Consider the following 26,680-nt stretch of genomic DNA (forward strand, 5'->3'; position numbering starts at 1 on the left):
TTTTTACGACTCATCTTTTCACTCTTGTCTCTTATTTTTCTTATTTCTGATTTCACCACTCCGACAATGGATACTGAATCGCTCAGACTCGAGGTTAATCTAGCCGTTACGTCTCAAGATCCGTCGTTAGGGTTATTAAGCACGGTGATAATCACTGTAGAGATAGGCTACTTCGAGGAGTTTATCATAGAGAAGTACGACGATCATCGTAGCATCAAGAGAGTCGGATCTTACCGGGATTCTCCACCAGGTCCAGACTCAGAATTCATTCTGAAACTCCGAACCTTCGATCCTAAGGACGTCTATCGAACCCTCCATAGCCAACTCCACGATCGTCTCTTGTCCGAATACATAGCCGATGAGATTGTTGTCCAAGCCCTAAGACAAAGAAGCAAAAGTTCTAACTTGGCACAACAACAACAACCTTTATTCATGACAGGCACTGTCAGACTGACACAGAAGGTGTACAACGTTGTGCGTCGCAACTCTGCTCTGTCTCTGTCGGCAACAGATTTGACGACTTGTGCCATCTGTTTGGAAGATCTGGATACCGAGGATTACTGCCACGTGCCTAACTGCTCCCATTGTTATCATGAAGAATGTCTCAATAAGTGGGTTGATCGATCTAATGGCACATGCCCTCTCTGTCGCCAACTATTTGACGAACCAGAGTCTAATTAGGGTTTCAAATTTTTTGTTTTATTATCTTGTGGTCTTAATGATTTGCTAATTTTGTATTTCTTTTTTATGTAATGATATTGATACTGTCTTTGTAAGCAACATGTAATGCAGTTTGATTTAGTGAAATTAAGATTTTTTTTAGACTTGAAGTTCAAATTTATAATTTCATCTACAAGTTTGATTCAGTCTGCAACATATGTCTCATCACACACCATTGACTTAAAAACACATTTTGTTTCAGAGAAAAAGAAGCAACTTTGAACTTTTTGATGTCGGTTAATTTACCAAATTGAAGGAAACAAGGAAACAATCCAACAATCTTGTTCTTTGATAAAGCAAACTCATGAACACAACAACTTTGACAGTAAAGAGAGACAGAGGTTACAAGGAGAAAGGAGAAAAGAGCATACTCTAGCTTGTTCTTTGGGATCTTCAATTGCTGAGCAATTTCATCAAAGTGTATCCTTGTTTTCTTGCTCTGCAATGAAGTCAAGTCCAATAGGGAACCTGTTTACACAATAAAGCATATAACTTTGCATCAATTTCGCAAGAGTTTCAAATTTAAGCAACAGAGTTGAAGAACAGAAACCAAAAATATAGGTTGTGTTTGCTGATCAGAAATGTGTTCCAGCTCCTTTTAAATCCACTTCTTCAGGCTGTGTTATTGTAAGCTGTGTTTCAAAACAAAGGGAGCTGACACTGATCATTGTGGACTGGTTATTCATGAGACATCTACCCTTGTTGCTTGCTTCTTGGTGATAGTAGCATTATTGGACAAGAGTGTCTCAAGACCAAGTGGTTAATTTGTTATTTGTTATACGTGATCTTGTTTATTTGCAACTGTTTTAGGATTACACTCATAATTATGAGTTGATAGTGACTAAGTTTAGTCAATATGAAGTTATCAGAAACATGATTGTCCCCATGAATAAGTGTTCCTGCAGGTTTTGGTTTTTTAAAACTGCATGATTTGGATTTAAAGTTCTATGTCTCTATAAGTTCTGAAATTGCAGGTTTGGTTTTGAAGTTTCAGGTTCTGTTTTAAAAACTTAAAAATTTTGGATTTGAAAACTGCAATTTTGTTTAGGATCTACCATTGGACACATAAAATTTAACAGTTTCTTAATAAAGTTCTTTAACTTAATTTTCTCAAAATTTATAAGAACAGAGGATGAAGAGAGAGACAGAGAGACGTTAAGAAAGGTCAATGGGAAGTCGCCTGAGAGAATGACAGTGGAAGGTAAAGAATGAGCTCAGCGGCTCTTTAGGGTAAGAAACATTTCCTCTTATTTCCTTGATTTGTTAAGGTTACATCACTTGTCTTTTATATAGACATTACATCATTAGGGTTTTCCTTCATATGACAGCTCACTCATCACATAGGCTACACTCAAATCTATTCTTCAATTGCATTGGTTCCGTGCAGTCAATTGTCCTTTTTGCTTTACTGGTTTTGTCTACTTGTGCAGGTGGAGGAGACCGTTGAAAGGGTAGGGAAGCTGGAGTGTTAATGGGCTCTTCTTCAATGGGCTTGACAATAGCAGGCTGATGTGTGGTAAGGCCTGTTATTTTTTTAATCACTTCAGCAGGCTTAATGGGCCTATCGATAACGGGCTGATGTTTTGTAGAGCCCGTTATCGTTTTGTCTTCTTCACTCCTTGAAGTTATCGTTTCACTTTCCTTCTTCATTGCGATCTTGACAGGGAGAGTCGGAGCTCGAGCGATCGGTGTTGCTGCGATCTTGTTTGGAACTTGATGAGTCTTACTAATACTCCCCCGCAAACTCTGTGTGGGAGGGAGGACCACACCGAGTTTGTACCTGAGTTCACTGAACGGTCGGAAAGGAAGCGACTTCGTGAAGATGTCGGCGATCTGATGATGACCAGGTATGTGCTTCACCAAAACTGTTCCAAGTGCGACCTTCTCTCTCACATAGTGGTAGTGATTCAGGAAGTGCTTACTCTTTTTGTGAAAAGCAGGATTGGCGGAGAGATACACTGCGGACAAGTTATCACAGTATAACTCTGGAGGTTGATACTGAGGAATTCCCAGTTCTTTGAGGATGTTACAAATCCAGGAGATCTCAGCAGCAGCATCGGACATAGCTCTGTATTCAGCTTCGGTGGAACTTCGAGCCACAGAGTCCTGTTTCTGAGATGCCCAGGAGATCAAATTAGTGCCAAGGTAAGAACAATATCCGCCTGTTGATCTGCTTGTTTCCGCACAACCACCATGATCACTGTCACTGTAAACCCTTAAGGTGCTGCTTGTGTGTTTATTGAAGTTAAGCCCCATAGTGATTGTACCTTTTATGTAACGCAGGATCCGTTTGAGAAGATGAAAGTCAGCAAACGTTGGAGCATGCGTTTTCTGACATACAAAGTTCACCGCAAATTGAATGTCGGGTCTTGTAAGTGTCAGGTATTGTAACTTCCCTGCTAGGCTTCGAAAATACGAAGGGTTTGTGAATGGTTCCTTATTCTTAGCCCTTGTATTTTCTAGTTGTTCAGGCAAGGGTGTGGCAACAGAGGAGCATTCACTCATAGCTGCAACAATCAATAGATCTTCTGCATACTTCTGCTGAGATAGAAAAAGTCCTGAAGGGTGGAAGTGAGCTTGGATCTCGAGGAAGTAATGCATTTGGCCTAGATCCTTCATACGGAACTGAGTGTTGAGAGAATCTAGGAAGGTGGTCATAGCAGGAGAGCTGTTTCCTGTGATAAGCATGTCGTCTACATAGAGCAGAAGCACGATGACTGCTCCATCCCGTTTGTAAACGAAGAGAGATGGGTCTGGTATGCTGCAGGTAAACCCAAACTCTAATAGAAAAGTGCTGAATTTGTCATACCAAGCTCGCGGGGCTTGCTTTAGCCCGTAGAGTGATTTTCTCAGTCGACACACATGGTTTGGTTTTTCAGGATCAACAAAACCAGCCGGCTGTTTCATATATACTGTCTCAGTGAGATCTCCATGGAGAAAGGCGTGCTCAACATCCATTTGTTTTATGTCCCAACCTCTTTTGGTAGCCATATCCAAGACAGCTCTGACTGTTGCTGTGCGGACTACTGGACTGTATGTTTCCAGGTAATCAATTCCTTCTTCTTGATTAAAACCTTGGGCAACCAACCGAGCTTTGAGTTTCTGTAATGACCCATCTGCATTTCTTTTTGTTCTGAACACCCACTTACTTCCTAACACGCTCATTTCTGGTGTAGGAGGTATCAAGTCCCAAGTGTTTGCTGCTTTGCAGTTTCCCATTTCAGTTCCCATTGCACCATTCCAACCAGGGTGTTTAAGAGCTTCAGCCACAGTTTTTGGTTCTGGATAAGATACTTTATGAGACAATAGGGCGTACCTCGGATTTGGCTTTCGTATCCCATCTTTCAGTCTTGTTGTCATTCCATGAATTGGCATAGTTTTACTAACCACTTCTGCAGTGTTTTGAGAACTTTGAACAGATAATGCAGGAGATGCCACGGAGCTTGGGACTTGAGTTGGAGAGCTTGAGCTTGAGGAAACTGAGGTGGGTGTACTCAAACTCTTAGTTGTTGATTTCGGTGTTTTATGTGTCACAGGAGCTTGATCAGTTGTGATTGTAGGAGAAGTAACAGAAGGAGTCACAGATGAGGATGGAGTAGAGACCACGGATGAAGTAGAGACCACGGATGTGTCAGCACCCTGAGGATCTTGCTGAGAAGTAGCAGAGGGAGTGGAAGGTGCAGATGCGTCAGAGCACTGAGAATTCTGCAGTGGAGTATCCATCCTGATAGGAGAGGAAGGAAAGCTGTTGCCAATAGAGTCAGGATCGGAGCCTGTCGTACACTCAGGACTTTCCTCCAATCCTTCAGTAGACACAACCTGCGATCTTGTGCTAGGTAATGGTGGATCTACCATTGGACACATAAAATTTAACAGTTTCTTAATAAAGTTCTTTAACTTAATTTTCTCAAAATTTATAAGAACAGAGGATGAAGAGAGAGACAGAGAGACGTTAAGAAAGGTCAATGGGAAGTCGCCTGAGAGAATGACAGTGGAAGGTAAAGAATGAGCTCAGCGGCTCTTTAGGGTAAGAAACATTTCCTCTTATTTCCTTGATTTGTTAAGGTTACATCACTTGTCTTTTATATAGACATTACATCATTAGGGTTTTTCCTTCATATGACAGCTCACTCATCACATAGGCTGAGACACTCAAATCTATTCTTCAATTGCATTGGTTCCGTGCAGTCAATTGTCCTCTTTGCTTTACTGGTTTTGTCTACTTGTGCAGGTGGAGGAGACCGTTGAAAGGGTAGGGAAACTGGAGTGTTAATGGGCTGTTCTTTAATGGGCTTGACAGTAGCAGGCTGATGTGTGGTAAGGCCTGTTATTGTTTTAATCACTTCAGCAGGCTTAATGGGCCTATCGATAACGGGCTAATGTTTTGTAGAGCCCGTTATCGTTTTGTCTTCTTCACTCCTTGAAGTTATCGTTTCACTTTCCTTCTTCATTGCGATCTTGACAGGGAGAGTCGGAGCTCGAGCGATCGGTGTTGCTGCGATCTTGTTTGGAACTTGATGAGTCTTACTAATAGAAGGTAAAGGTGGTCAGATACAATGAGATGGAGAGTGAAGAAAAGAGTCCTTTAATTTGTCATTCTCTTACGTTTTTACCCCGCTAGTTCGTTAAATGTTGTTTTAAGCACCCAATACAATTTCAAAATTAGTAATTTTACCTTTCAAATAGTAAAACTTTTCATGTGTATAGCCATCCCTACCATAATAATTGCAATGGTCTGCTTTTAACTTTTTGTTTACTCTTCTATTAAGTGGCCTAATGTTATTTCTTCACATGAATTGGTCATTCTCTTTATGTTTTACCTTTTTTTATCATAAAACACCCCTAAAATGTTAACATGCGGTCAAACTAAATTATGATACTAGAACTTATTTAAAAACGTTAAACTTTATTATATTATTTCCTCTCATGTGAGGTGTAGTTCTATGATTGACTTGGACCAGCACAAACGCAACTTTCATACCATAAGAATTTTTTTTTCATAAAATTTCTGGTTTTATATCATCTTAAAAAGTACATAGAATATAGTTTAGATAATAGGGTGCCAAATAAACGACAACGACCTCTGGAGTGAACAAACCCGGTACAAGAACCGAAACTAGAGGAAGAACAAAACAAAGTTAAGAGGGAGAGAGAGAACGGAACCAAATCAAGAGAAGATCCTGAAGCTTTGGGTAGCGTGATCTCGCTAGGCAGATGTCACGGATCCTCCTGTCAATTTGGGTGAATAGACCTTCAACTGGTGTGCGGGTACCTGTGAAGACGCGAGCATTTCTTTCATGCCAAAGGGTGTAAATGACTGAGTGCGCTACTATGAGCTTCAGGGTAGCCATTTTGTGGTCATTTGAGAGAGGTCAAAGCCAAAGAAGAAAACTCTCCCAAGTGTTGAAACCCCCGAAAGAAAGATTCATCTTATTAAGACACCATCTCCAGAGGTCATAAGCGTACGGACATCGCAGAAAGAGATGATCTCTCGTCTCAAAATATATTTCACATAGGTATCAGGAATCATCCTCAATCAAACCCCAGTTTCTGAGTCTGGACAGAGTTGGGAGTCTGTCCAAACAGCAAAGCCACAAGATGAAAGCATGCTTAGGGACATTGCCTGTAAACCACACTTGTTTGTGCCAAATTACCTCCGGGGATGGAGGTTTGAAAAGGTTCCAAGTTTCAGCAAAACTAAAACAGTCATGGGGATCACCGTTTGGCCTAGCCCATAAATAGGTATCCCTGACGCCTTCGCTCAGATCAAGTTCTGCGAGATGACTTTGGAGAAGCTCTTCATTTTGAGTTCAAGCTCCTCTAAAAATCCACCCATGTCTAGATCGGGCCTTCGCCACCGTGGAGTCTAAAGATAAACCAAGTCGGAGATGAGCAGCAGGCCCCAGGAATGTAAACAGATCTCCAAATGGAGTCCATCTATCAAACCAAAACGAGCAAGACTTACCATCTCCAATTTTGCATGAGAGGAATGTTTTTGCTATGTCCCGTAGCTTAAGCAGCTGCTTCCACATAAAAGACCCTTGATTTGAGGAGGAGAGTTTCCAAAAACATTTTCGTCTCAGCTTATACTTCCTGCACCAAGCAACCCAAAGTGAACCCGAGACTGAGAACAACTGCCAAATTAGCTTCAGTCTAAAAATCTTGTTCCACACTCTTAAGTCCTTTAGTCCTAGGCCTCCCTCAGATTTCGGGGAACATACTGCCCTCCAACTGACTTTAGCTTGTTTTGGGACGTCAGAAGCACCAGACCACAAGAATCTTTGACAAAGCTTTTCAATATCTTTAATACACTTACTCGGGAGGATAAATGCCGCACACCAATATGTTGTGATATTCTGAATGACAGAGGTTAGCAGTTGCAGTCTCCCTGCATAAGATAAATGCTTATTTTGCCAGGATTGTAGCTTCTTTCTGATCCTTTGAACCAAAGGCTCACAATCTGCTATAGTGAGAGGGTTTGGGAACAAAGGGAGGCCCAGATACTTAACTGGAAGGGAGCCAATAGAGAAACCGAAGTCCAAATTTGCTCTGCGTGGATCCGCCAAAGTGGAGCCAGCCAGGAACAGTTTTGTTTTGTTCTTATTCAGGACCAAACCTGAGATTCCAGAGAAGTAATCCAGTAGATTAACAATCGCCTGCAGAGATGAGTATTCACCATCGTAAAATACCATTACATCGTCGGGAAATATCAAGTGAGTTACATTTGGATTAGTCGCCTTGGGGTGATACCCTATCTGTCCCAGTTGAAACCGCAAGTCTAAGAGCCGGAAGAATATATCCATGCCAATGACGAAGAGGTAAGGAGAGAGAGGGTCTCCCTGCCTTAAACCTTTCTTCCCTTTGAAGTAGCCACAGAGCTCCCCGTTGACTGAGATTGAAAACCTGGTAGTTTTGATGCATTAACTGATCCAGTGGATGAATCTGCTTGGGAAGTTTGTCGCTCAGAATATCCAGGATGAAACTCCACTCAATTGAGTCGAAAGCTTTTTTAAGGTCAATCTTAAGCATACCCCGTTTAGAGATCCCACTATTATTATAACCTTAGACTAGTTCAGAAGCTAACAGGACATTCTCCACAATTTGTCTTTCCTTGATAAAAGCAGTTTGGTTTACCTGAATCATTTCTGGCAGAATGTTCTGGAGCCTTCTCGCCAATAGCTTTGATATTACCTTATAGATCGCATTCAAACATGAGATGGGTCTATAGTCTGACATTGTTTCTGCAGTTGTAGTCTTAGCGATCATAGATATAGCCGTCGAATTCCAGCTGGGCTCCATCTTTCCTTGAGTGAAAAAGGATTGAACTGCTGTTGTAACCTCTTCCCCCACAATGGTCCAACAATGCTTGAAAAATTCACCAGTGAAGCCATCAGGTCCTGGAACTTTGTCGCTTGGGAGAGCAAAAAATTCTGACTTAATCTCTGAAGCGGTGAAGCCTCGATCCAGACTGGTTCTCTGTGAATCAGAGCATCGAAAAGGATGGACATATTGAATAGAGGCTCGAAGGCAAGGTGTGGCATTTGAAGAGCCAAAGAGAGAAGAGTAGTACTCCACACATGCATTCTTGATCAGGGTGTTATCTGTGATTACTGTTCCATCCTCTAGACGCAACCTCTTGATCCCTTTGAAGGCATTGTTGATGACCATGGACTTGTGAAAATAGCTAGTATTTTCATCACAATCTGAAATCCACTTAAGTCCTGACTTCTGTCTAAGAAAGATAGCCTCTGCAGCAGACAGCTTTTGCCAAGTTAGATAAGCGTTCCATTCAGCTTCAGCTGTTTCTGGGGTAGGAGAGGTTAGGAGGTCTCCCTGAGCTGCTCGAAGGTCAGCCAAAGCAACTCTCACTCTATTCTCTATACCTCAAAAAGCTGATCTGTTCAATTCTCTAATTTTTCCTTTGAGGAGTTTAAGCTTTTTGTTGATCTGCAGCATTTGGGAACCAGACACCTCCATGGACGACCAACTATATTGGACTAGAGGGAGGAACTGCTCATGCTGCATTAAGTGGTGATTAAACCTAAAAGGTCTGATGGGCTTAGGACCTCTCTCCTGGAATCTGATACAACAGGAAGCGTGATCAGAGAATAGCAGTTCCTCAAAGGTAGCAATAGCGTTCGAATATATTTCAAACCAGAAAAAATTTCCCAGAATTCTATCAAGTTTTTTCGCAACTGGAGTTCTCTGTTGATGGTTCCACCAGGTGAATAGGGGACCATGAGCTGGAAAATCCATCAAACCTGACTCATCCATACATTGTTGAAGTTCTCGGCTACCCCCAGAGTAAACTGGATAATCCTCACTGCGAGAATGCTCTTCTGGAAGAAGTGTTTGGTTGAAATCTCCAAGCGCAAGTAGACTGCACAGGGGGGTTTGAACAGACATATCAATGAGATCCTTCCATAGCCCTAGACAGTCATTGCGTATATTGGCTCCGTAGACAAAAGAAGTTGTGAAGTTAATCTCCTTATCAGGCCAAGAAATCCCACAAGTGATGTGTTGTCGGGTCTTCTTATTAGGAATAACCTGAACAGCTTTGCTATATACAACCCAAATTCTCCCTATGTGAGAGTGTTCATAATTTGAGATAAGACTCCAACCCGGCAGAATCTGCTTCATTACCTTCTGCGCGTTGTGTTCTAAGACATGAGTCTCCAAAAGGCATCCAAAAACTGGTCGTTGACGTTGGCACCACGATCTAAAACTTTGCTGCTTATATGGATCATTGATCCCTCTTACATTCCAACAAAACATCAACATCACAAAAAAATAGTATATATAAATACTTACTGACGGAAGGAGAACCTTCCCGCTTGAAGAGGACCATTCTTAAGTTTGGCCCTCAATTTCTTCTTCTGGCTCTTTGAGAGAACCTTGATAAAAACCCCTTGATCCTCGTCCAATGGTCGCTCCAGGGGTGAAGGAGGTTTGAGAGAGCAACTCGGGGTGATATCGCTAATCTCTCCTTTTTCGAGTTCCACTTCCTTAACAGGTATTGTGAGAGGCAGAGTGTCTAGAAGCTTATTGACCTTGACAAAGACCAATACATTAGAGCATTCTGCGGGGATGGGAGACAGAACAAGATCGTTACCAATTGGCACTGAAGAGGATGCACCATTCGTTTTCTTCTTAATCCAGAGCTTAGCTTTCGGGGTGGTCTGCGGATCATCAGCAACTATATTTGGTTTCAGAAGTTGCGTGCCAAGAACTTCTTCTACTATCTCCTTCCCTTTCCTCCAAGGGCATATTTCCACCGCATGGAAGGCTCTCTTACAAAGCGAACATAGAGGAGGAGCATTAGTACAATGCTTAGAAGAGTGCCCTACTTCACCACAAATGGGACATATAGGGGGTAGGTGTGGACAGGATATGGTAACTCGACTAGTAGCACCTGATTTGAATTGAGCATTAACAAATTCCGGGAGTGGCTTATGCAAATCGATCTCGGTGAAAACCTTAGCAACTTCAAGATTAGTCATCTGCTCAGTTTCTTTGTGGAGGCGTATGGGATGGCCCACTATACCTGCAATTCTACTCAGCGCTGGCGGATTATAGAACTCAAATGGTATATTGCGCAGTTCAATCCATACCGGAGCAGTTCTGAGAGACGGCTTCGAAGGTTGAACCCCGGGAGTCCATTCGGCTACAAACATAGTTGAGCCATCTAGAGACCATATACCTTCTCTCAAGACCCTTTGTCTGGTCGAGGCATTGAGGATCTTGAAAAGGAAGGAATTTGGATCGTCGAGCTTAGTGACAGTGATATCTTGCTGCCACTTACTCCAGATTAGATTAACCACCGCCCGAATCTTTCCAAAGGAGGGAGCTTTGCGGTAAAACTGGCCAACTATGAAACTCTACCAGAGAGGTTTGCTATCCTCGATTACCTTGTTAGGAATTTGGACACAGAGCTCACCCGATTCAAGGAGAAAAGGAGAGCCACATTTCTTGAGTTTGCAAGATCTGCCCAGAGTGCGTTCAGCCCAAGTGAGAGGGGCTTTAGCATCAGCAGATTCCACTATTCGAGGTATCGGAGAAGTCCGATTTCCATCTTCAGACAGATCTACGGTTTGTTTTGGTGACGGGAGGAGAGGGGGGGGGGGGGGTGAGACATGAGGTGGAAGGGAAGGGGGAGAAACAGAAGGGGCTTGCTTACGCTTTTTCTTGGCCATAGTCAGAAGGAGAAACGCCGGCGGTGGCCACCGCCGGCTCAGGGGGATCAAAGAAAAAAACGGGGTGGATAGGGTTTCCTCGGGAACTGGGTCAGAGAGCTTCTATAATATTTTTTATTTTATATCTTTCATACTATAAGATTACAAGCACTTTAGAGACGTTTTGCAGCGGGCATGCTATTAATTAGTATAATTTGTTGTTTTATTACTAGATAACTAGATAATGACCCACGGTACACCGTGGACTAAGTATTTTTTTAATTCTTTTTTTAATATATTATTTTGATACTAATTTTGTTAATATACTCTTTTGTTAATTTTAGTGATTTAATATATAAACTGTGGTATATTGCACAATAATTTTTGTTTACCACAATCTTAATTAAATCAGTTTGATTCAACATATTTTATATTGGTGTTGTTAAAATATTAAAATGAGGATTTAATCCGTATTGAAATAACATATTACTGATAGTTTATTTTTTAGTATTATTAATTCAATCATGCAATGTCATGTAATCCGTCATGTAATATAACTCGTTTGTGTAATTTTGAAAATTTAATACTTTTAAATATTTATAATTTTAAACTTTTTATTAAGTTATAGATTATATCAGTTATATCAGTTATAGATTATTAAATTTATATCAGTTATATCAGTTATATATATCAGTTATAGATTATTAAATTTTTAAAAATTTTATAATTTACTATATATGTATGTTGAACACACACTTTTTATATTATTTGAGTAATATTTGTTTGTTTTAAAAAATTCAAATCACAATATATGCAGGAAAAATACACCTTTTGTTAATTTTATATATTATATGATGATTCACTACATTTAAATTTTAAAATAAAAAAGAGATGATAGGAAAATATTTTTTTTTTTAATCTGGAATAAATCTTCTAAATATCTATATTAATTATAGAACATTATATATATGGATATTTAAAATATTTTAATTGTGTTTGGTTATAAGGATAATAGAGAAAGTTAATTAAACTTGTTTGAATATGAATATAAGCATTAAATAGCATTTAATGTAAAAACTTTCCAAAAAATATTTTTGAGCAAAAACTGCTGCAAAAATACTAGTCCCCTTTTTAATAAAAGGGAAGTACACAACATAGTTTTTGTAGACTTTATATTTTTAATAAATGGTTACAAATGGTTACAAATAGGTTATAGATAGGTTATAGATTAATTCATATATTAATAGTTACACATAAATATTGGGTTTAACCTCAATTGGGGATATTCCAAATTGATAATTGATATATTAATGGTAACAAATAAAATCATGGATATTCCAAACTGTATTTTCGGAAGATTTTAGTCCTATATCAAGTTGTTTCCAAAGATCTTTAAACACAATATTACAAATTTACTTTCCACAGATTTTATTGATAAACCACAACGTACAATAAAAATTAGAACCCGTGCTAGAGCACGGATTGAAAATTTTTATTTATATTATAATTTTCAGACTTACATACTCTAGCATGGGTTAAATTTTATATACTGTAGAACGGAAGATGTTGGACACACTCTAGCACGGGTTAATAATTTTATATACTTTAGCACGGGTTAAAATTAACAATATAAAACTTATATTCCATGAGTGATATTTATCATAAAAATTGTTTGCATGAGTTGCATCCAAATAATATTATAAACAATTACATATATAATATTTTTAAAATAATAAAATGTATTTCAACCCGTACTGTAGCACGGATCCAAATCTAGTATAGATGATGACGTTCTCATTCAAGTTCTTAATCTATTATCTATATATGCATTTTTTAAATACATTTTGGATTCTACCCTTTAAATTGTATACTTATTTAAAAGGTTGTTTACAAAGTTAATTCTTAAAAAATTGCATTAAAAGACAATAAAAATATGGGAAATCATTTTAATATACAAAATCGATTTAATATTCATGTATAAGAATTTTTATAGATAAGGAAATAAATTATGAAAATTTAACACCATTTAATCGAACAATTAGTTATTACTATAGTAGGATTTTTAGAGAAAAGGAAATTCATTATGATGATTTAATGCTATGTAACATATTTAAATCGAAATAAATTCCTTAGTTTCTAAAATTATTATACATGCAATCAAGAAAATATACACTCCTTACTAATGGTATAGTCCTTAGCTAAATACAAAAATTGTGAAAGATTGTATACTTTTTTCTGTAATTGTGATATTTTTTTAGATTGTATACTTGCCCACCAAGATTTTCGACGATCACTCACACATACAATCTCTCACATCTTATTATAGCACTATAAATAAGTTTCATGTTCAGCAGCTAAGAACACCAGATCGGAAAGCTATATCATCCAAAAAGAAAGAAAAAAAAAATATTTGCCTGCTTCTTTTGATTTCACATTTGTGAATTGCTCTTCAAATAGACAAGTCTTTGCAAAGGTTTATGTGACAACAAAACCTATTCTGCGTTTGTTTATGTTTGTAGATCATTCCTTAGGATCAAGGTTGAGAAGAAGTTTGGTTGCTTTATTTTTATTTTCTTGCATTGAATTTAATTCCATATACTATTTTTGGTTTTCTTGGTTAACTTTTATTTCGTTATACAATATTATATGAGTAAACAGATGAGAATTATGTCTACTCTTTTTCCTTTTTATTAAAGAAAAGTATCTTTGGGTTATGAAAGAATAACAAAATTTGAAAAACATTTGTTTTTTATATCAAACCCAATTTTAAACATTTTTTTATTATGCAATATATGTTGCCAAAACTCTTAGATTACAGAGTATAGAGAAACAAAGATTCAATAAACCCATGAACTAAAACAATAAAATATAGAAATACCCAAATATGTAGAAAAACTCAAACTTGAATATTAATATTGAGGAAAGTAACGGGAACTAGAGTTGAAATTGAAAAAATCAATATTAATATTAGAAATTTAGAATATTAGACATATATTGTTTCGTAATATAATGAGGATTAAATCCTAAAAATAACAATCAAAATACAATTATATGATCTCAAACACTAAACAAAAGTAACAAAACTAAAAATAAATATAATTTAAAATTTAAATGTTAGTTTTAAAAATATTATCTCACGGTGTACTGCAGATTAAAATCTACTCCCTCCGTTTCAAAATATAAGATGTTTTAGTAGAAACACACATATTAAGAAAAAGTTACTTTTATAAAGTTTAACCAATCATACCCAAGACTGCATAATATAAGATATAAAATTAATCTAAAAGCTGCATAGAAAGTTGGAAACATCTTATATTATGAAACAAAAATAATTCTCTAAACATCCTATATTATGAAACGGAGGGAGTAATTTTTTTTGTTAATTATATTTTTAAAATAATTGTTTGTAACAAGTATGTTTAGAAAAGCAAAAGAATTCACTTATGTAAGCTATTAATATTAATCATTGTTTCCGAGATGTTCGCTGTTCCCCTTGTTTTTTTCTTTTCTTTCGATAACAAATTTAGACTTAAGTTTTTATTTTCTGTTGGTTGGTCAAAAGCCAATAATGCAAATCACCCATTCCAAGTCTTTTGGAGTTTTACGAAGTTGTTGCTTCTTCCCAAAGCCAAAAATCTTTGGGTTTTATTCTTTAAAAAACTTATTTTTTTTTTTATATGGGATTTTGTTGCAAGAAAGAAGACAATGTCTCAGAGATTCACCTTCTTTCTAACAGCTCTTCTCATTCCATGTTTTCTTCTCCTTAGCTCTTCATATGCCCTCAAGGTAACTTAAATCTGAACAAATCCTTCTCAAGAATTGATCATAAATGTGTCTATCTATAACCTAAAAACCCTAATGAATTGTGGGTTTCGGTTAAATTTACAAAAAAAAAAATGTTGATATTTGTGTTGATTGGTAGGAAGGAGAAACATGCATCGTGAACAAGAATTGTGATCGGGGGTTGCACTGTGAATCGTGTCTCGCCAGCGATAGTTTCCGACCTAGATGCACCCGAATGCAACCCATTAACCCCACTTCCAAGGTTCCTTTTTTTTTTTCTTTTCTCATGGTTAATCATTATATATTCTTAATATATTTTGTTGAATCGATTGATCATTTTGATCATGTTTTATGTGTCAAGAAGGTAAAAGGATTGCCGTACAACAAGTACTCGTGGTTAACAACCCACAATTCATTTGCTCGAATAGGTGCAAAATCAGGCACTGGCTCTATGATTCTTGCTCCTTCCAACCAACAAGATTCAATCACTAGCCAGCTCATTGTAAATATTCTTCTTTCATCATAGTAAAGCCATTCCAAAAGTTTTTTTCTTTTGATAAAACCCCTTTTCAGAAGTAATATTATACTTTTGATAAAGCCCTTTTTTAAAGTTTCATTCTTTAATATGATTCTTATCTTTACCTTTTTTTGTGTTATTACAGAATGGTGTTAGAGGGTTTATGCTTGACATGTACGACTTCCAAAATGATGTATGGCTTTGCCATTCCTACGGTGGAAATTGCTTCAATTACACCGCATTTGTAAGTTCCATATAGATCTTTATAAATCAATAGGTCCAAAGTCCAAATTAAAATATTTCTAATTATTTTTTGTATATATGTAGCAACCCGCGGTTAACATTTTAAAGGAGTTTCAAGTGTATCTAGAAAAGAATAAGGATGTTGTTGTAACGCTTATCCTCGAGGACTACGTGAAATCTCCTCATGGTTTAACCAAAGTATTTGATGCATCTGGATTACGAAATTTCATGTTTCCCGTAACAAGAATGCCTAAAAACGGAGAAGATTGGCCTACTCTTGATGATATGATCAGTCAGAACCAAAGATTGCTTGTTTTCACGTCCAACCCTCAAAAAGAAACGTCTGAGGGAATTGCATTTACATGGAGATACATGATAGAGAATCGATGTGGGTCACCAAATAGATTAATACATCATAATTTGATTATAACATATATGATACTAATTGATACAATGTTATGATTTTGTAGATGGAGATGGAGGGATGAAGGCTGGAGGGTGTACCAATAGACCAGAATCAGTTGCAATGGGAGATAGATCGAGATCACTTATTCTAGTCAATTATTTTCCGGATACTGCAGATGTGATCGGATCTTGTAAGCAGAACTCTGCTCCTCTTCTTGACACCATAAAAAGCTGTCAAGAAGCCGCAGGACAACGTTGGCCTAACTTCATTGCAGTCGATTTCTACAAGGTACGTGTAATGAAGTTAGTTCGGTTTTGCTTAGATTTGGAATCTCTAGCCAAAACCAACTTGTGAGTCATGAAGTAATGTTCATGTATGTGTGTTGTATAGAGAAGCGATGGTGGAGGAGCTCCAAAAGCAGTGGATGTTGCAAATGGTCACTCACTGTGCGGCTGTGAAGATATAGCCGCTTGTAAAGTTAGTATTCTATGGACTATATGTAGTCACTATGTGATTGTGAATTATGCTATTATATGTTATGAAAGATGAAACTAAACGTGACTGTACAGGAGAACATGCCGTATGGGACGTGTGAGAAGCAAGAAGAGAAGAAACCGGAATCTAACCTAATGATGATCGCGAAGCTAACGGCTGAAGCCACTAGAGGCTATGGTCATCCATCTACCAAACCGACCCAACTTGGGCTTTCTGTGTTTGTTGTAACCTTTATTTCACTTCTCTCATATTTTTGACTCTAATGGTTACATTATAGTAATGAAAAAATTCTATCTATTTTTACTTGTAGTCACCTAAATACATACAAAAAAATTATTGCATTTATTTAAATAAGCCACACTTACAAATATCAAACGATGAATACCATTATTAAAATAAAAACAAGTTTGTTTTGGCTAGAGATTCCGAATCCGGTCCGGGTTAAGAGCACCGTAAGATACAGACTGCGAAGCCTGACCGTCTAATCCTTCTTGATCCCATTTAATTCGGTGCAGATCTTTGCCACAAGGGATATTAAAGAAAGACTTGGAGTTAGGACAATTCTGTCTCCGCATGAAAAACCTGGCGCATTCCCACCATGTTCTTTGATTCGCAAGACCTCGAATACAATTCCTACCCACGTCTAGAATCCTTCTCTTGATGAGTGTTCGACATTTTGGACCGACCTGTGTAAAGTAATTGGAAGAGAGAGAAAGGTTCTTGAGGCTTGAGAGCTCGCAGAGGATCTCCGGTATGGCACCGTAGAACTTGTTTCTTGCCAAAATGAGCTGTTCCATCTTGTTTAGGCATCCGAAAGAGTAAGGAACTGGACCGGTTAGCTCGTTAGACTCAACATCAAAAACCGTAGCTTGGTTAAGGTTCCCAATTTGGTAAGGTAAACAACCGGTTAACTTGTTATTCAAGAAAAGCACTTCTTGTAGGGACTTAATGTCACCAATGCTTCTCGGAATAGGACCCCTGAATCTGCATCATCACATGAAATTCCCAAAAAAAAAAAAAACCTTTAGAACCTCAAAAGTACAAGACCTAGTTCAGAAATTTCTCTTGACGTCATACTAAACCTACTTTATTTAGTTCTTGATATGAAAACAGAGTAAATAACTATAATGGGGAATTTTGGATTCAAGTGTGGTAATGAGACCTGTTGTTAGCGAATGTGAGGTAAAGAGCGGTGATGGATCCGAGATTATCAGGGAGTCTCTGAGCAAGATTGTTGTCGTTGATGAAAAATACGTCAAGATCGAGATTGAACACCTGAGGAGGCACAGAACCGGAGAAAGAGTTGAATCTTAGATCAAGAAACGTGAGGTTCGTTGCTTTTAACACAGAGCTCGGGAACTCTCCAGAGAGCTTATTGTTGCTGAGATCAAGCTCGAAAAGGTACTTCAAGTTGTTCAGTTTTGGAACAGATCCCAAGAAATTGTTACTGTTTGCGTGGAAGATGGTCACTTCTTCTAACTTGTCGAGGAAGTTATCTAGCCGGAGTTTCTTGCCACGGAAGTTAAAGTTGTTGAACTGAATACTCCCAAGTGCGTCGTCGTTTGTTCCCGGGAACTTGGCGCACTCGAGTCCTATGTATTTGTCCTGAGCGCAAATGTCGGTGCCTACCCATGTTTTGAGTATCTTCTTTGGATCGTCTTCGATTAGCTTCTGGAAATTCTTGATGACTGGAAACACTTTCTTTATTAGTGGGCTCGAGAATATTAGCGGCGGTGGTGGTGGAGGAGGAAGTGGCCGTGGTGGCGGCGCTGATGGTGTTTGAGAAGGAGGAGACGGCGGAGAAAAGTCTTCTTGCTCCGGAGAAGGCGCCGGAGAATCGTCGTTGGAGCTTTCACTGCCACCACCAATGATAATTTCGCCACCGCCAATGATAATTTCGAAAGCTTTTCTGTCGGTGATGTGGTTTTTTCCGGTGGCTAGAACTGAAAGAAAATGAAGAGACAGAATCAAGAAAATGGAAAGAATATTATAATTTGGGGCCATTGGTGACAAATTTATGCAAACCTTGAGGATTGGCTTAAGGAGAGTTATATAGAGAAAGAGTGTGAAAATGATGAGAAGTCAATGCACATGTCTTTTTGTGGGCTGGTTTAGGTTACAATACAAATAGTTAAATCCAAATATGAATTATTTGTTAGAATGAGAAAACATTAATATAAAATTCTTCATCCCTATTATATAATGCCAAAGGGTGGTTGGATACATGTGTTATGTGTAGCTAGCTTCGTTGGTGTATATCATTTTTTTCTCCCGTCAACGGTTTCCGCTAAAATTCTTAGAAACTTAAAAAAAAAGGATAACATAATTTCTTTAGTGTGTGTGATTGGCTTTAGTTTATACATATAACTCTAATGCGTTTTCCATTAATTAAGAGCAACAAAAAGTATGTACTATATTATTGGACTTGTTGGACTAAACTAAAGAGAGGAGACAATGGATTGTTGGAATTGGTTTCGAGAGGAACAGAGTATTTACGAAATGGCTGAAGAAGGGAAGACGTCGCTGTACGTTGGCGATCTGGAACCGAGCGTGACAGATTCTGAGTTGTTCGATGCGTTTAGCCATGCGAGTCATGTGAGTTCTGTTCGTGTTTGCAGAGATTTGACCACTGGGGGATCTCTTGGCTATGGCTACGTTACCTTTGACTATCCTCAAGAAGGTAAACTTTTTCACCAAGTTTACCTCATATTGATGATACTATTTAAATCCGATTAGGGTTGTAGTCAGAGTAGTCATTTCTCGAGTTGAGTTGACAATTGAGATGATCTTGTTACCAAAACGTTGACATTTTTCTAAACGAATGCACAATGCAGGTTTTGGATTTCAGAACTGGTCTTACCATTTCTATGTTCTTACTTCTCATTTTTTGTTTTTTTTTTGGTTGATATATCGGTGAGAAGCTAAAAGAGCAATGGAAATGCTGAACTTTACTGCTCTTAAAGTAAGAAGTATTAGAGTTATGTACTATGTCCATAATCCAAGTCTTCTAAAGCGGGGAGTTGGTAATATATTCATAAAGGTAACAAACACATCACTTCTTCTTTCTAGCTAGTATTGTAGCAAGACTAAGGGCTGTGTGGCTTTCTTTTGTATTTTGGTCTTCAGTTTGACATTTCTTAAGATCCGTAACTTGTCTCAGAATCTTGACAAATCCATCGATCAAGAAGGACTCTACGATACATTTTCGTGCTTTGGATCCATTCTTAGATTCAAAATAGCGACTGATGCCTCTGGTAAGTCAAGAGGCTTTGGATTTGTACAGTACAACACGGAAGAATCAGCTCATAAGGCCATAGAACATCTGAATGGAATGCTTCTTAACGATACAGAAGTATACGTTGGACCTTTTCTGCAAAGAGATTCTCCAAGCAAAAAGGCAATGTTCACTGATATTTATGTCAAGAACCTCTCCAAGTCCTTGACCGATGAAGAACTGAACACAATTTTTCAAGAGTTTGGACCTACAACGAGTTGCGTGATCATTAGGGATGGTGAGGTTCCTCAAGGAAAGTCTAAAGGTTTTGGCTTTGTTAATTTTAAGAATCCAGAGGATGCTGAGAAAGCTGTCGAGGCTCTAAACGGAAAGAGGTTTGATGACAAGGAGTGGTTTGTTACTAACTCTAAGAAGAAGTATCAGAGGGAATCTGAAGTGAAGCGAGGTTTAAAACATGCGGTCAACAGGTCACAGGGTTCGAGTAACTTGTGTGTTACGAAGTTGGATAAAAGAGTAACAGATGAAATCCTCAAAGACTTCTTCTCTTCCTATGGAACTATAACATCATGCAAGGTTTGAGAAACTTTATACATAGAAAACAACATGCATTAAGGTCGTTTCTTTCCAACTTCAGTGTAAAGGATTCAATATTTTACATTTATGAATGTGGACAGGTCATGAGAGACTCTAGTGGAGTAAGTAAAGGATCAGGCTTTGTTTCATTTTTGAAGTCAGAGGAAGCTCTTAGAGCGGTAAGACAATGCAGCTCATTACTTATAAGTTATTATACTAACAAAGATACTAACTAATCAATAATGATTAATAAAGTCTTTATTTGATTTTTTTAGATGGAAGAGATTAATGGACATTAAAATCGGAGAGATTAGAATGAAAAGCTTATTTTCCGAGTTTTGTAACCCAAAAAGAAAAGGGATTATTGTTGAAATTGCTATTTTGTCAATTTGGATTTGTCATTTGCTTAATGGCTTTGTAGATTTCTCATATTTGGCCACTTAAAAAACTATAAACTGTACATATTTAACAACAAATACTAAACCGTAACACAAAACTCAAAAAGCAAGAAACAGGAAACCAAGAAAATCCAAACATAAATGTAAAATTGACTTTTGTCCAAAAAAAAAAGAAGTAAAATTGACTTTTAAAATCTTTAAAAATAACAAATCTAAAATATATAAAACAAAATAGCAAAATGCCAAAATCCACAAATACTTATACCATTACAAATGGACTTTTTCCAAATTGAATTTTTTAAAAATCTCTGTTATTGTTACTTTTTTATTTTGCAGTTTTTTTACTGTCACAATATACATCATACTGTTAAACACTCACTCAAAATAATGAAGGAACTATTTTTTATTTATTCATATGTTTTTTTCACAAAGAAAATAAAGTGGCTTGTGTTTTTCGGTGACAAATTTTATCGAAGATTTTTAGTTTTTATATTCATGATCATAAAAGATATTTTACAAAAAAAAATTAATAAATCAACATTGTTATCGTAAATTTTATTAAACAAAAATAAATATAGTCAGTACTATGACTAAAACTAAAAGTTTCTACCAAAAAAAAATGACTTAAAACTAAAAGTCAAAAAGAAGACAATTAAGACATTCAATTTTGAGTAGGAAAAGTCATCAGCTTTATATAATCCAGTAGCTCTCCATTGATGAATCAAGTTCATCTTCTGGATGCCGCACTGTCTCTCCTTCAACCAAGCCTCTCCGGAGGCCTCTCTCGGCGACGACCCTCTTCCCCATCCTTCCTTAGGTATGCGTCTTTTCACTCCCCCTCCACCACGTGTTCGTTTAAATATCTCACTGAGTGAGTTGCCCACCACGTGTTTGTTAAAATGCGTAACTGAGTTTTATCTTTTGGCTCTGTTTCCGTTGAACAGAGAGTGGTGTAGCCTCCACTTCCAGAAACGAAGCTTCTATCCTGTCTCCCACGTTTAACCTCAGCCGTGAGTTGGCTCACGCTTTTCAAACCCCTTCCTACCACGACATACGTTCACGTGTTCATGTGATTGATCCCACGCAGCATCTTCATCATCAGCATCAGCAAATCCAACCGAACATTGAGCTGCTTCTCTCTCAAGTACTCCAACCAAACAAAGAATGTGTTCAAGAATCTCTTAGACACGCTAAGCAAACTACACTCACCAATCTTGTCTCCACTTACTTCGAACACAGTGAAAACGCTACCCGTCTTTGCTTGAATCTTTACCAAAACGTTCACAGCGCTCGCCACCACCTTTACACACCTCTTTTAGAACTCTTCAACATCTTTCCCTGTGATTCCCACGACGCCATTGACGAGTCCCTCTGTAACTTGGCCTTCGATGTTTTTCTTAAGCTAGACACGTTTGAGAACCCTTTCTCATCTCCTGAATCTTACAGCTTTCAAGAGACCCAGTTATGCTTCTCCCAGCTGAAGCATAAGCTGGACAGCCGTCTCCGCAAGTCTAGGTCACGAGTCCGCCTCATCCACCATGCCACAGCTGGTTCTGTCTTATGTCTTGTTGCTGCTTTTGTTGCTGCTTCTGCTGCTGTTATTCGCCTCTTATGTAATTCCCACCCTTGTTGTTGTTGCAGGTCCCTTGTGCAGTCCTTACCTCCCTCACAGTTTCAAGAAGAAGGAGTTAACTAACATATCTCAGCTCAATGCTGCTGCCAAGGGTACTTTTGTGCTCAACAAAGATCTTGACACCATTGACCGACTTGTCTCCCGTTTGCACACGGGGATTGAATACGACAAGCTTTTCATTCGGCTTGGATTGGAGAGGGGGAGGGACTTGCATTCGATTCAGGAGATTGCAAAACAGCTTCGCAAGAGCCACCTTAACCTAACTCATCAACTCAAGGATCTTGAGGATCATATTTGCCTTTGGTTCACTAACGTTAACAAAGCTAGATCTTTGCTCCTTAAAGAGATCCATCTTCCCCGAACGTAAGCTCCTCAACCTCTTTGTATCAGATTTTCCCAATGCTTGCTAGTTTGGTCCTTACCTAACTTTTTACTCTGGGCAGCCATGGTAATCTGTAGAGAGAAGAAAGTACTGCCATCTTGAGTCAAAGATCAATCAAGATTACAAAGGTCAGTGGTTTTTGCATAATATCATATATCTATTAACAAACTCAAACAGTGTATCTATTTGCTTTTGGTTATTTGGGATGATATCTAAACTTCATTTGTCTATCCTTTTGCTTTAGGCTCTTACAGTATCCTGAGCTAATGAGAGAGGAAAACAGGACAGAGGTGGTTTTCATATACATTGTTGAGCTATCTGTAGGTGGGAATAGAACTTTTTAATTGTTCATAGACTTGCCTGCCTTAAGCACTAGCAGTAGTAGTTCGATATTGTATGTTGTATTGGTTCATATCAATCATATCGAACAATTCTTTTGGTAAATAATTTTGTTGCACTTCAGACAATACCTCTTGCACTTGAATTTAGTAACAACCAGACAGTACCTTTAAATCACATTGAAATGAGAAGAAGAAAACAAATGTTGAAATAAGAGAAGGTGAATTTAAGAAGGGGTGACGCCCTGTTTGGCCTTCAGAACAAGCTCCTCCGTGGTAGTCCCAATAATCTCGTTGCTTCGCTTCAGCCCCATGCAGTAGTACCTTCCAATGGTGTCCCGGGCAACGATGCCCAGTTTCTCTAGCTTCTGGACTGCATCTTCAACATCAAAGTTACACGTCGCACCAAACTCTTCCTTTATCAGTTCCTCGCACCTCAGATCAAGATCCTAGTTACCAAACATTCCAACCAACTCAAGTCAGCACTCATTGATGATAACAGACAATAAAATGAGTAAAAACTTAGGTGTATGTACCTCCAAGGTGGCTTTACCCTGCTCCATTAGTATGTAGAAGCAAATCATCACCTCTTTTACCTGCGCATTGCAATCCAAATGAGCTTTGTGTTTCTATTGTATGTAATGTATACACTAAATTCATGCAGGAACTTACTTCTTGCTGAATCACATCATCACACAAGTGTAGTAAGGTTCCCCTCCCGCTGTCTAGTTGTTTATCATACATTGACTGTGTTATCAAGTTCTGGTACGTCGCCATGTTCTGCTGAAACCTGAAGGAATACAAACATAAGATAAGCAACTATTTGCCTAACAAGCAAGAATGACGGCTTAGAAAGGATAAAAAAGAAAGCACTTAACGTGAAGTATGTTTTTGCACAATAACCAAGCACTGTGGAGAGAATGGCAATAATTACCCATGGATCTGATTTAGGCATTTCAACCGAAGTAAGCACGGCTACCTGTAGACAAAGTCATATGATAACTAAGAAAGACATGTAGAACAAGAACTGCAACAAAGAAAAAAAGAATCTACCAAGAAGACTAACCAGACCAACTACTGCAGATATCAAAAATTTGACCCAATCCATTGGAGTCAGTCCAGGGTTTCTTTTCTCAGGCTGCACACGACATTAATGTTATTTCAGCTAGTTTGCAATTTGTTTAGCTACAAAATCCAATATGCAATGGGAAAAAAGGACAAGCACAGAAGCTTACAAGAACAATCTCCATGTCGGCCATAGGAATGTTTTTGAAATGCTTGACGTAAATACCTCGTTCTAAATTTGTTGTAGAGCTAGCTCGTCTGCAACATCATACACCACATGCTTGAACTCCAAGTTCACAAAGTGACAAAAAGCTGAAACAGAGACATACATAAACCTTACCTGTATACAACAATGATTCTATCGAATGTAGGCTCCTGTATTGTGAGCTTGCTCAAGAAACTCTTAACGCTGAATTCATCAATAGAAAGGCCATTTATCACATATATATACATACAGAATGGTAAAAGTTGGGTTGAAAGCAAATCACAACTTGTAAGGGATACTAAGTAATAACCTCAATTTTGAATTTTCAAGGCGAATACGCTCAACATATAAGTCTTCGTTATCAGTGTCAGGGTTTGTCTCATCATCTTTTTTGGGATCTTTCTGGTTAACACTGCTTGACCTATTGCCGCGTAATTTCTCTAACCTGTGATCTCAAGATGTTACGACACCAAAATGTAATCATATGCCTAACTGTTTTTTTCTACAATTACTGAACTTTAAGAAAGAGCAGACTGGGAAATGTGTGCTAACCTGGTGATTCTCATGAGATAGGACCAAAAACGTGAAATGATGACATCCAATTTCTCCATGAAAAAGTAATCTGTGGTTTTATCCAGTCCAATACCACGTCTGAAGATGACATACTATACCAAAAAAAAAGGGTAAAACAGAATCAGTCTTGTCAACACATCTAGCTTCACGAACAATCAAGAAACTCTTTAGGAAACTATAGTCTTGAAAGGTATTTGTACAAACTCAAACTGTACCTTATCAGAAAAGTCTGGAATATTTTCATGTGGATGATCCTCAAAATACTTCTTGAGAAGCTTCTTGTCAAGCTTCATCCAGCAAAAGAAAGAAAACTGTTTTAAAGACCGAAAACGCAAAAGCATTAGTTACGGAGATGGTGTTTGTATAATATAACCTTAGACTCATCAACTTTGATGGGAAGATTGAGAAGATACTGGCCAGAGTGTGCAACTTCCATCTCTTCATTACTTGTTATTTTAAAGTTGCTCTTCTCCATAACCTTTACAAAAATAGCACATTTCAAGAACACTGAGCATACATAAAAACATAAGGAGGAAATAAGCTAACCATAATGAATCAAAGAGACAAACCTGAAACAAGTAAGCAAGGAAATTTTGTTCAAGGACATCAAGTTCCTTAGAGGTTAAGTTCTGCTGTTGGATTTTCTGAGCACCGTGTACAGGATCAAACAGAGAGTAGAGTTGCTGGAGACAAAACACATGATAAAATGAGAAAGAAAAAAAAAGCAAAAGCCAGACAAGTGTTTGTAAGAGAGGATGAGGAATAAGGTTAAAAAAAGACCATGAGATCTTCAAACTGAAGAAGATACCAAGCCCGAACAGTGTACTCAATTCTCTTACAGAGCTTTAGGAACTCTTGTCTGTCATTGCTATGTTCTGTAACACACACAAGCCAATTTTTTTATCCGACCACAATTTGCAACCAAACAAAGAAACAAAGGAAAATCAAAATTTGGGTCGTGGATACAAAATCGGAGTACAAGGGAGGAAGAAGAAAACTGACCAATGAGATTAGCCAAGGTCATGATGAGTTTAGGTTTGAGGATAGGGATGACAGATTCGGGTTCAAGACGAATCATTTCCTTGTTGTGTCGTTCCGCCATTTCAAAAGGTTCGATTTTGGGAATTCAGAAACAAAGAAGAAGGAGGAAGAAGGAAGAAGAAGAAGAGGAAGGGTAACGGACCCTGAAGAGGAACAAAACCGAAGCTTTCCAGCGAATTAATGTCGTTGAACTCCACCCAACGGATCTGCCTATGTACTTCCTTTCTATTTTTCCTTTCCTAATTAATACTTTTTATTCTCTTAAGTCTCTTAATCTTCTTGGTCGATCCTCCAATCATCATTGTAGTTTCCAAAAATGTATAATCAAACATTTGGGTCGATTAATAACTTAATTATACAAATTGATAAAAAAAATTTACAGATAAAGGATACAGAGATAATTTCCTTGCCGACATTTCAATCATGAGAATAATATTAATTTCAGACCAAATTACAAAGGTTGTAATGTAATGTTTACAAGACTAATAAAGTAGAAGGTAGGTCCTCACTTTATCCTAATCTCCACCATATCTCAAACCCTAATTAAACCCAAACATTGCTTTTGTGTCTGTTCTGTTCTGCCTCATTATTTCTTTTGTCATATGGGTTATATAAATTAGGCCCATGAAGTTGTTGTTATGGGCTTTTCACATCCAAAAATTAATGGATTATATTATGGGATTCACTAATGCGCGTGTTCACAGTCTCCTTTCGACGCGCGTCAGGGTTCATAGTCTCTTAAGATTTAATACCTTAAAGAGATTTGGAGAGGTACAGAGAACGTTGACTAGGAGTAGATGGACGAAACGTGTCAAATCTTCTTTTGAAAGAGCTTACATTTGATTCCCTTTGTGTAAAAGACTAAAAATCCATGTGTAATTAAATTGTAACAATGTGTACA

The 26,680-nt window shown here is 37.9% G+C and overlaps 6 protein-coding genes and 2 long non-coding RNA genes across 10 annotated transcripts; 6 read left to right on the top strand and 2 right to left on the bottom strand.

The window, feature by feature from the left end:
* Nucleotides 1-2: 2 nt before the first annotated feature.
* On the top strand, nt 3-830 carry LOC104746317 (uncharacterized). The gene has a single exon (XM_010467768.3). It carries the CDS (start codon nt 67-69, stop codon nt 679-681), a length of 615 nt encoding a protein of 204 aa, XP_010466070.1. The 5' UTR covers nt 3-66; the 3' UTR covers nt 682-830.
* A 3,066-nt stretch (nt 831-3,896) lies between these two features.
* LOC147926443 (uncharacterized) lies at nt 3,897-4,748 on the top strand. The gene is made up of 3 exons (XR_015581447.1): nt 3,897-4,204; nt 4,281-4,556; nt 4,647-4,748. It is a non-coding gene; the product is annotated as an uncharacterized LOC147926443 (long non-coding RNA).
* A 202-nt stretch (nt 4,749-4,950) lies between these two features.
* Nucleotides 4,951-5,422, top strand: LOC147926444 (uncharacterized). Its single transcript, XR_015581448.1, has 2 exons — nt 4,951-5,037; nt 5,186-5,422. It is a non-coding gene; the product is annotated as an uncharacterized LOC147926444 (long non-coding RNA).
* A 9,021-nt stretch (nt 5,423-14,443) lies between these two features.
* LOC104748319 (PLC-like phosphodiesterases superfamily protein) lies at nt 14,444-16,633 on the top strand. Of its 2 annotated transcripts, none has more exons than XM_087489503.1 (8): nt 14,444-14,678; nt 14,815-14,937; nt 15,037-15,177; nt 15,338-15,436; nt 15,520-15,823; nt 15,906-16,129; nt 16,232-16,318; nt 16,411-16,633. In XM_087489503.1, the coding sequence occupies exons 1-8, from the start codon at nt 14,598-14,600 to the stop codon at nt 16,591-16,593; spliced, it is 1,242 nt and encodes a 413-aa protein (XP_087345629.1). In that variant the 5' UTR covers nt 14,444-14,597; the 3' UTR covers nt 16,594-16,633. The 2 variants fall into 2 exon arrangements, with proteins under 2 accessions (XP_087345629.1, XP_010468285.1); XM_010469983.2 differs by having other exon boundaries at nt 14,445-14,678; nt 15,040-15,177.
* Nucleotides 16,555-18,403, bottom strand: LOC104746318 (uncharacterized protein At4g06744-like). The gene is made up of 2 exons (XM_010467770.2): nt 17,499-18,403; nt 16,555-17,320 (listed from the first exon to the last, which is right to left on the bottom strand). Exons 1-2 carry the CDS (start codon nt 18,338-18,340, stop codon nt 16,753-16,755), a joined length of 1,410 nt encoding a protein of 469 aa, XP_010466072.1. The 5' UTR covers nt 18,341-18,403; the 3' UTR covers nt 16,555-16,752.
* A 289-nt stretch (nt 18,404-18,692) lies between these two features.
* On the top strand, nt 18,693-20,572 carry LOC104746319 (polyadenylate-binding protein 8-like). The gene is made up of 5 exons (XM_019237362.2): nt 18,693-19,016; nt 19,258-19,376; nt 19,497-20,144; nt 20,246-20,323; nt 20,420-20,572. Exons 1-5 carry the CDS (start codon nt 18,791-18,793, stop codon nt 20,441-20,443), a joined length of 1,095 nt encoding a protein of 364 aa, XP_019092907.2. The 5' UTR covers nt 18,693-18,790; the 3' UTR covers nt 20,444-20,572.
* Nucleotides 20,573-21,078: 506 nt separating this feature from the next.
* LOC104746321 (transmembrane protein, putative (DUF677)) lies at nt 21,079-23,024 on the top strand. Its single transcript, XM_010467773.3, has 5 exons — nt 21,079-21,359; nt 21,487-22,092; nt 22,184-22,538; nt 22,619-22,685; nt 22,802-23,024. Exons 1-4 carry the CDS (start codon nt 21,281-21,283, stop codon nt 22,632-22,634), a joined length of 1,056 nt encoding a protein of 351 aa, XP_010466075.1. The 5' UTR covers nt 21,079-21,280; the 3' UTR covers nt 22,635-22,685; nt 22,802-23,024.
* LOC104746320 (uncharacterized) lies at nt 22,992-26,364 on the bottom strand. Of its 2 annotated transcripts, none has more exons than XR_015582101.1 (14): nt 25,741-26,296; nt 25,519-25,613; nt 25,308-25,421; nt 25,112-25,216; nt 24,954-25,025; nt 24,718-24,830; nt 24,476-24,610; nt 24,301-24,369; nt 24,131-24,218; nt 23,962-24,033; nt 23,830-23,874; nt 23,568-23,685; nt 23,432-23,491; nt 22,992-23,344 (listed from the first exon to the last, which is right to left on the bottom strand). XR_015582101.1 is itself a non-coding variant. In XM_087488090.1 (14 exons), exons 1-14 carry the CDS (start codon nt 25,838-25,840, stop codon nt 23,123-23,125), a joined length of 1,464 nt encoding a protein of 487 aa, XP_087344216.1. In that variant the 5' UTR covers nt 25,841-26,364; the 3' UTR covers nt 22,992-23,122. The 2 variants fall into 2 exon arrangements, 1 of the variants encoding a protein (XP_087344216.1); XM_087488090.1 differs by having other exon boundaries at nt 23,774-23,874; nt 25,741-26,364.
* Between the last annotated feature and the right edge of the window lie 316 nt (nt 26,365-26,680).

This window comes from Camelina sativa, chromosome 15, assembly GCF_030686135.1.
Source record: "Camelina sativa cultivar CO46 ecotype springtype chromosome 15, ASM3068613v1".
NCBI lineage: Eukaryota > Viridiplantae > Streptophyta > Magnoliopsida > Brassicales > Brassicaceae > Camelina > Camelina sativa.